This window comes from Corylus avellana, chromosome 5 (genome assembly GCF_965113065.1).
Source record: "Corylus avellana chromosome 5, dhCorAvel1.hap1.2, whole genome shotgun sequence".
In the NCBI taxonomy this organism is placed as follows: domain Eukaryota; kingdom Viridiplantae; phylum Streptophyta; class Magnoliopsida; order Fagales; family Betulaceae; genus Corylus; species Corylus avellana.
In genome coordinates, this window is record NC_142494.1 from 31,113,728 (window position 1) to 31,123,474 (window position 9,747).

The window sequence follows — 9,747 nt, forward strand, 5'->3', positions numbered from 1 at the left end:
ACAAGTTTAATAGTAATTTTAATAGTCACATTATTCTTTGAGGGACTTGTTGCATTATTCAAGCGCATAGGTCTTATTGGGGGTGGTAATTTATGTTCGAATTGTGTCAAGGCATACGTATAAAACTATATAGGTCAACCTTAATCCGACTTATTTAATTAAACGGGTTAAACCCTTTAATCATATATAGCTCTATAATTTTGTATTGAGTTCGTGTTAAATTTTGCAATGCATGTCAAAGACATGAGTACAAAACTATATAGGACAACTCTAAATCTTTAATTTCGTGTCAGATTGGTAGGTTGTGTCAAAAATTGCCAATCATGCTTATCTTTCTGAACTTATTTAAGCACATGTCCGAGCAAATAAACTTTGAGTGTTCTCTCACATGAAATTGTTTATTGCACCATGCAATATTAGGCAACTTCATTACACGAAATTTGTATCCAAAAGTGGCCTAATTCCTCACAGATTGTGTTGATTATTCCTTCATATTATTTGGGTAATTTGGTCATGCTATAATTGCTTGTTGGTACATAGGTTATTTATTAGGCAGTGCAACACACACACACACACTCACCAACACATGTTACTTAGACGGCAGCGTTTTGATTGATAAGAGGGTCTTTTCTGTATTATTATTATTATTTTTTTTTTTCTCTCTCTCTCTCGTTCTTGTGATTTTCCCGAGCAATTGGAGTGGCTTTTAAGTAGAATCTTTATAACCTCTTCCCTCTTTTCTTTTATGTTAATTTTTTCCTATAGACTCTTTCCTCTTTAAGATGTACCATATATATATGAATATGATCATGGGTGGGTCAAAAAGACATGCAGTTGATGCTCTTATAGGCATGATAGATTTCTAATACACAATGCTCGAGCACTATGATATATCAGATACCTATTCTCTGAAGGGATGGAATTAAGAATTTACTTTGAAGGAGGTTAGATTATCTTAAATTTTTTTAGGGGCCAAAGTAAAATAAAAATAAAAAATTTTTTAAAAAAAAAGAAAAAAAGAAGAAGAGAAACTTCAAATATATTTTGAGAAAAGTCAACATATATATAGATTCATCTCCCAAACTATCATCGGATTGTTTGGGAGGTTAGATACATCCCCAAAACTAAGATTACGTCAACATTTATCTCAAACTATCAAAACTTATCAATATCGTCCTAAGATCATGGGAGTGGTTCTATCAAAACTTATCAATATCGTCCGAAGATCATGGGAGTGGTTCGGCTGCTCGCTCAAAATTTCTTTAACCTTAATTTGCCTGTTATAATATATATATTCTTAATTGAGTATTCATTGATGATGGGTTTTAGTTTCCCAAAATGGGTTGGACATACAACTTATAATGATGTACTAAATATTATTAATTGACTGATCTTTTTGTTATATATTCAATTGAATGCACCTTAACTATATAGGAATTTGATTCCCACTGAATGTATACATGTAACCCTATTAGGGTCAGGAGCCTGTGATTGGTGGACTCCATAAGTTTTCTATATATAGGCTAGATTCTCTGCTCTTCACAACCTTTTCGCAAACCCTATCAAAGGAGATGCTAGCTGTAGCAAGTTATTTTAACTTCTGCATATTTTGCTGTAAAGTCTAACATCACAAACCCAGGCAAAAAGGAAGATGAAAGAACTCTAAAGAGTAGATCAACAAGAAATAGTTTAATGTAAGCAGCCATTTCTATATAATTAGACACAAACTTTATTCTGTATCCGATTGAGCAGTAAATCTAAATTGTATATCTTTCAGAAAAGCATGCATATATATATATATATATATAAAGTTACATGATGATCAATTGAGTCAACTTCAAAAAGGAGCATAAATATGCATCTGACTCAAGATATGTTCAAAATTATCAGTTGGCTTCTCTATCGGATGGGTGTGCACCCCTTCATAAGTAGTCACTACAATGCCTTCATCTTTGGTTAGGCGTTGAACTTGCTTCTTTACATTGCATCCTTGATACGTACACCGATAGTAGCTTCTGCAAAAGGAGAAAAATCGAAGTTTTGTTTGTCATTAATTAATTGTGAATTAAGAACATCCTACAGATAATTAATTAATATGCTTTATAAATTAATGTAAAATATAAAACAGGAAAGGAAAAGCGGCCGAAGTAAAAAGTGAAAGAGAACGCAGGAGATTTTGGATGACGGTTCAACCTTAGAGACTCACGTCCATGCATACACCGGCCACTAACATAAGTGCCCTTAGGGCTACATCTTTGTTATATATTTATATTTAATTGTATGTTACAAGTTGTTTAAAACATGCTCTATATTTATAAGTAGATTGTAGTAGGTAAGATAGACTAAAAAAGAAAGAAAATTGATGAGAGGCCTACAAAGAAATTAATTAATCAAATTAAGCTTAACATGGAGAATATTCTAACAACAACAACGTAGCCTGGCGGGGTAGTTAGTGGTGTTAATTATATAAGAATGTCCAAGACATATGATATCATTTCATCGTACTAAACTTACAAGGACCATCCAAGCAGCTGGCTTCGTGGAAGGACTATTAATTCAACATTAAGCTAACAAAATGTGAGTTACAATGTTCATACATATTATAATCATGAATATATATTTACTGAAGGAGTTAGGAGCCGTATTTTCCATTGTGGCTATGAAGATTGTTTGCGGATTTAGATTATCATCAGATTTGGTCTCATTTTAGTTAATAGTTTATAAGATTAAGATCCATTTAATTAAGTTCTCCAGACATTCAATTATATTTTTCAGTTCTAATTATAAATGTAGGACATTATGGAGGGACGATTGCAACATTAAAAATATCAATGCCATCAAATTAAAGCCGTATTTTCCATCACGAAGATCGAGAGAAGACCTACAAAAAAACAACTTTTTAAAGCTCAATCCAGCTTGTTCTAATGCACAATATATAGCTTTCTGGTAGCTCAATCCTTTAATTTGCTTGTTCTAACGCACACTACGGCTTTTCAGCCCCCATTTGCTACGATGAAGGGATGAAAGACATATACCATGTGACTTTAGATTACGATCTAATCTCATCTCGTCTTAGTTAATATTTTATGAGATTAAGATCTATGAAAGTTGTCCTAACATTCAGTTATATGATCATCAGTTCTTAAATGTATATAAGACATTATATCATGTCAAACTATACGGCTATATGATCTATCAAAAATCCAGCAGAGAAAAATGAGAAAAATGTAGCAGTTTTTTTAATATACATATATAGTTCTCTCTCTCTCTCTCTCTCTCTCTCTCTCTCTCTCTCTCTCTATATATATATATATATATATATATATATATATATTCATGTGTCTTTAGATTTTCATTTTGTTAATTAATTTTTCCTTTTGTTTTTGAAATAACTGCTAAAAATTATGTGGAAGAATGTTCAAAGAGAGCCAATTTAACCCATACGTGTAACACTCAGCTCACTTGCTATATTTTAACTTGTATTAAATATTGAAAGGTGCATGGTTTAATTAAGAACTTTCATTAAGGGGCCTTTACACATGTAATTCTTGAGAATTCCTCGTACGTTAGTATATGTTGTCTTAAAAGAAGAAGAATATATAAGATCAGCTGACAGAGCTAGAAAACCCTAGAAGAAAAACTTTCGAAAACGTATAAACCTAGCTAGCTAGCTAATCCATTGTCACAGAAATCCCACTAATTAATTTGCACTACTGTTGAGGGGTTCGAGCTATACTGCTTGCTTGCATGTACATCGATCACATCCATAATCAACCCACAGTACTTAGTTTGAACACTTCAATTCACAACATACAGGTAGTGGGAAACAATAAGGTTTCTGGTGGGGTCTTTACGCACATAAATCAGATCTAATTAATCAAAGAGCTAGCATCGAAATGACACTTACCAGATCCCCAAGAAAAAAACCCCCACAAAAGAGTGTGATGATTAGTGAAGCTTAGAAAAGAAATCAACTAACCTCGGAAATTTGTTGTTCTTTACTGCCTTTTGGCCATATTTCCTCCACCTATAGCCATCATCAAGTATGTCAACCTGACTCCTTGTTTGAAAAGCATATCTAGGCTTCCTAATCTTCTTCTCCGCCACCTTCTTCTTTCCTGGTGCTTTCACCCCACTTTGATCATCATCCCCAGCAAAGCTTCCACTATGAGAAAACTGTTTATTAGCTTCTGCTCTCGAACACTCCCCATGAGAATTATGAAAAACATTAGAGATTTCCATGTTTCTTGAGAAGGGATCGTAATTACTTGACTGCCCTGCAGACGAAGAAGGGAAAAACATTTGGTACTTCTCCATAGAAAGGACAAGGACGAGTACGAAGAAGGAGAAGAAGAAGAATGTCTATGAAAAGATGGGGCTCTAGTATATAAAAAAGGTGGGGCGGCTGGGTGAAATTCATGACCATGTAATTCATTATATATATATATATACGTAGGAAATTAATAAATAAGAATAATAGAATAAAAATTCCAAAGAGATATATAATGTTGAGTGATGAGAAATTATGTCGTACGTGAACGGCACGAAAAATGTATTGTCTAAATGGCTGAGAAGATTAGCGGATTGATTAGAAAAGGAAAGGTGGAAAATGGTGGCGGCTTCATCATTTGAAAAAGACGTGAGTGAATTACATTTAATGTTCGTACAAACTAATTAAAATTATGTTTTTCTACGCATTTTGTATATATATATATATATATATATTAAGGCTTGTCCCCATCTATACGTTTATTTTATAAAAGAATATAAGAATATGTTTTTCAATTCAATACATAAAAAATAAAAAAAATAAAAAAAATAATGACCTTATATATAAACGTTAATTATTCATATGGGTGGCACTCATGCAATATTTTTCATTCATTTTAACGCTAATTACTAACATAGGATGTTATTTGTAGATTACTAGCAATTTTTTTTTTTTTTTTATTTGTCCACACAAAGGAAGGGGGAATGATATTCGAACTACTAACCTCTGTTTCATGACGCGTGGTTTACAGTCGATTGAACTAGCCTTTGGGAACGTAACATACTAGCAATTGGATTCGATTAAGTGTTATTTTTTAAAGTTTGATGGTCTAAAAATTTTAGATTAAAAAATCACTTTTTTTTTTTTTTTTTCAATTTTAACTATCAACTTTAATTATTGCATATAAAGGACATGAATTTCTTCCATTGAAAGCAACTTTATAAAACTGCATTGTATTTAATTAATTAGAAGCACATGATTTTTTAATAATTTTATTAAAAAATTATGTACTTCTTAAATGCTAATTAAAAAATAATGTATTTCTTACTTGGTAAAGGACACGTAACAAAATTTACAAACTAGGTTGAAAGAAATTTGGATTCCCATTTAAATATTCATTATCAAGAATTTCTTTACTATTTAAAAATTAAAAAATAAATAAAAAAAAGGGAGAAATGAGAGTGATAAAATAAAAAACCTTTTTTTTTTAACATTTTCTGAATGAATAATGCTCAGCTGTAAAGCAACTGACAAAAAAAATTTTTTTTTTGCTAAAGTAACTAACCGAATACAGATGATTTTTCACCTAAATTTATATTTCAACTGTATTTTATTTTTATTTTTTCCCTCGTATTGATTAATATTAAGGTTGGTGTCTTGGTGATGCTTTCGTAGACTAGTAGCAGTTGCCTAGTTTGGACTCAGACAAAAACCATCGATCACACGTGTACGAGACCATTAAGCCCCCATCACTCTATCAGCCCATAATATTTCAACGTTCTTTTCTTCCTTTATTACCCCTTCCTGTTTTAGTGTTGGCTTCAATTTTCACACGTGTACGGGACCATTTATGTTTCTTAGCAAAAGACTGCCATTTTGGCTGTGTTTGCCAAGAGGCTGGACCGAACCAAAGGTTGAAGTCTTTTATGCTATTTATTAAATTAATGGAAAAAAGGAAGAGAGGATGCGGATGTAAGAACTATATTTTTCACCTTTTTTTTTTAAGAAAAAAAAAAAACTATATTTATCAGGTAGAATTTATAGGGCTAAGGTGCATAAGAATAAATGCATGAATGTAATAGCTTCTCTTATGAAATATTTATTCTATTATTTGGTTATCTAGCTATTTCCCATAAAATGAGGAATAACTATTCCCCTTTAAAAAAGGCAGTGAATAGGAGAATATGAATATAATAATTCTTTAAATAATATCTCAATTTTTTTTTCCTTTTGCCAAAAAAAAATATCTGTATTCCTTGTCTCCCTTCATAAGGGTTGACCCGGAGTGGTGAACCACTCCAATTTGAGGAGCTCTAGAGGTAATGCGACCAACTCCATTGCCATCAAAGGTGGTTGCAAAACTTGCAGGCTTGCAAGTTGTAACTACCCTTGAAAGTGCCATCCGGTGGTCACGACCATCAAATTGGGTGGTCCAACCATCCCACGTAATGGTTGAATATTATTTTTGCATTATTTTTATGAATAATGATATTTTAGGAAATTTAGATAGAAAATTTGTTCGTTTTCTTGTAAATTGTTATCACTAAACAAATGAATATAATTGATAATTCAATTCCAACTACCCATTCCTATTTACATATAATCAACAATCCTAAGCAGTCGAGAATACCTTCTGATACTTATCCCCCCCAAAAAAAAAAAATTAAGAAAAAGTGTGTCATGATCATCAACTAAGCAGTCGGGTCATGACCAGATAGGTTTTGGTGTCCTATGGTAAATCTTTATGTCTGCCTTTTAATTAATATTTTTATAATCACACACACAAAAAAAAAGATTAATATTTTAATGGTTTTTTTAATGACGACATGAATGTGGCGGCAGATTCTTGTGGCTTTATACTATTCTCTCTTTATCACATTTTTCTTGGCTGCCCTCTCTTAATCACATTCAAAGTCCAAAACAAGTATATTCTACATCAATATTAGTATAGAGATCCGTGATAAAGGCCCTTTGATAGAGCACTAACCATTAATCTACTACATCTTTCTTTGTTTATTCATCAAAGTTTCTTATCCTCCTTGCTAATGGGGTGCATGGAGCCCCTTTATTATCAAATCAAACGTTTAGAGAGATAACAGAACATGTTTGGAGAAAGAGAGAGAGAGAGAGAGCGGACACCTATTTCTTGAGTATATATTTATCTTATTTTTTTTATATTACTTTTTGGCAAAGTGCCAAATAAAATACATATGAAATAGTTTATTTTTATTCTATTCGTAAACCGGTTTTCAAACGTGAGTTTTACTTGAAATTTGTATCATTTGGTATCAGATCGGCCAACCATCACATCAAGTATAGGAATGAATGGGTTGTAACTCTATGGTCGTGTCATTAAGTGGAGATTATCTATATGTTTGATTAAAATTGATAGAAGAGTTGAATTATCAACAGAGAAAAATGGCTACCGTTTTGTTGGTATTAATAGAATAAATTGTTCGCAGAGTGTAATAGTATATTACGTTTCTAAGTATCTCTTCAATATATATCAATCGATTGTCCATTGTGACATGAATTCACGTGTTGATGTTAACCATTTCTATCAACATCTTGAAAACCCGAGGAACCTTCCTAACACTCACCTTACGTTGATGAAAAATAATATATTTTCGTCATTGTTGAAGGTATTTGGGTTGCAACTCTTTACATTTTGAAGTTTGGGAGACGAGGAAAGCGACCTGAGCTGGGCATGTGGGTTTGAATCTTGACAAAAAGGAGTGCAGATAATTGAATAATTTGTGTTAGGTCCGCGCAGCCCCACCTTGCATTGGTTGGATTTTTCAAAAAAGCTTTGAAACGTCAAATGGTCACATGTTAGTTGGCAAGGAGCCTTTTCTATAAGCTCAACGTCACTCCAACCTTCACCTTTCAAAGACTTTTATTCCACTTGCCATAAATTTCACCGATCCTACATCACAGGACAGAAAATTCCCATACCCGCCTCCCCTCTGCTTCATTTTTTTCTAGGTTTACGGTGCCAAATTCTGGTCTCTTCAACTCAACTACGACCAAGATATTTTCTTACAATATTATTTTTTTCCTCGTATTCGAATTGGACTTTAGTGGGTTGTTGACTATCTAATTCATTCCAATTTGATTTTATTTTGTTGCATTTTAACCATGTAAATAGTATCATGAACCGGAGATGATCATATTCCATTGAGTTACTTGTATCTAAATATATTCTATTCGGATTTTTTAATTTAGTAAAATATTTTAAGAATATTTGATTTTGAAAATAGACAAAGTTTTCATCCAAACTGGATTAGAAAAATTTCTTTTAACCTAGTCTATAAATTAGTGACATGTGCCCTTTTTTTTTAAGTGACACGTGTCCCTTTTTTAAATAACATATGAAATGCACAAATTTTTTAATAAAATTTATTCCAACTAACCTAATTTAGATGAAAACTGTGTCCAAATAACAATATAACAACTCTTTAAATAGCTATTTAATTTTTAAAAAGCTGACGTGTTTTTTTGAGACCTCCCATTAACTTTCGTATGATACTTAGGGCCCGTTTGGGAGTGCGATTTCAATAAGTGGGATTTTAAAAATTGCGTTTTTAAAAATTATGTTTTTAAAATCGCTACTTTTTAAAATCGCACAAGTGTTTGGTAAAACATACTAAAAAGTACTTTTTTATCAATTGAGTGTTTGGATAACATTAGCACATAACTGCGATTTCATGGCCAAATTACCAATATGGATGAACAAGACAGAGAGGATGAAGAAAAAAAGAAGAAGAGAAAATAAGGGTTTTAATATATTTTAGGTGGGTATTCTTAGTATTTTTTTCATTCCCGTTCTAAAAAAGGTAACTATTGCGCCAAATATCTTTTTAATAGAAATCGTGATTTTGTTTTAAATTCGCACTTTTTCAAATAAGCACCCTCTAATCAGCTTATGAAAATCGCAGATTTTTTTGCGATTTTAAAATTTACGTTTTTAAAATCGCAATCCCAAACACCTTAAAGTTGCGATTTGATTTAAAATTGCAGATTATTTTTTAAAAAACGCACTCCCAAACGCACCCTTAGAATACTTCAGGATGTCTAAATTAAAATTTAATATAAATAGAATAGTTCTCACTTCTCAGTTCTCAGCAACCAAGCTGGGCTGAAAAGTGGACAGGCCTAAGTATTCAAACGCAACCCATAAGCCCATATGCTATGTATAAGCCTATCTATGTGGGTTTGCCAGCACGTCCCCGTCACCCCCCCCTCCCCTCCACAGAGAAATCCCATAGGCCATATATAGTTTATATATTTATAAAATGTATAAGCATTCATTTATTATTTGTATGTATTCTTATTAGGATTAGGAATATTAGTTGTTTGTTTGATTTAGATACATATATTTTCCTGTATTTTAAATTTTTTTTGGTTTAATAAAAATTTTTCCTTCTCCTTTTTGTTTTATCTTTCCAAAATATAAAGATCAACAAAAACATTAACAAAGCATTAACAAACGGACAATTTTCGATGTTGAATGGAATAAATGGATGCTGCTTTTGTTGAACGGCCGATGCTACGTAATCTGCGAACTTTCGGGTATGTCTAGAAACAATGGAACTTTTATCAATGATTTATATTTCTTATAATCTTTTGTGTGGACACTATACAGCACGTGAAAAGATTAATGATGTCATCTGCTTTAAATTGATTTTTTATGTTGAACATTTAAAAAAAAAAAAAAAAAAATTGTCACTTGAAACACGTCACATTAACGGGTATAT

The 9,747-nt window shown here is 32.0% G+C and overlaps 1 protein-coding gene across 1 annotated transcript; it reads right to left on the bottom strand.

Annotated features, from left to right (window-relative positions):
- Positions 1–1,804: 1,804 nt before the first annotated feature.
- Positions 1,805–4,334, bottom strand: LOC132183122 (putative WRKY transcription factor 75). Its single transcript, XM_059596520.2, has 2 exons — positions 3,980–4,334; positions 1,805–2,015 (listed from the first exon to the last, which is right to left on the bottom strand). The coding sequence occupies exons 1-2, from the start codon at positions 4,315–4,317 to the stop codon at positions 1,838–1,840; spliced, it is 516 nt and encodes a 171-aa protein (XP_059452503.1). The 5' UTR covers positions 4,318–4,334; the 3' UTR covers positions 1,805–1,837.
- Positions 4,335–9,747: the final 5,413 nt, after the last annotated feature.

Coding starts and splice junctions, on each gene's coding strand:
- LOC132183122 (XM_059596520.2), bottom strand. CDS start 4,317: ATGGAGAAGTACCAAATGTTTTTCCCTTCTTCGTCTGCAGGGCAGTCA. Junction 2,016..3,979: donor AAGAACAACAAATTTCCGAG/GTTAGTTGATTT, acceptor CTCCTTTTGCAG/AAGCTACTATCGGTGTACGT.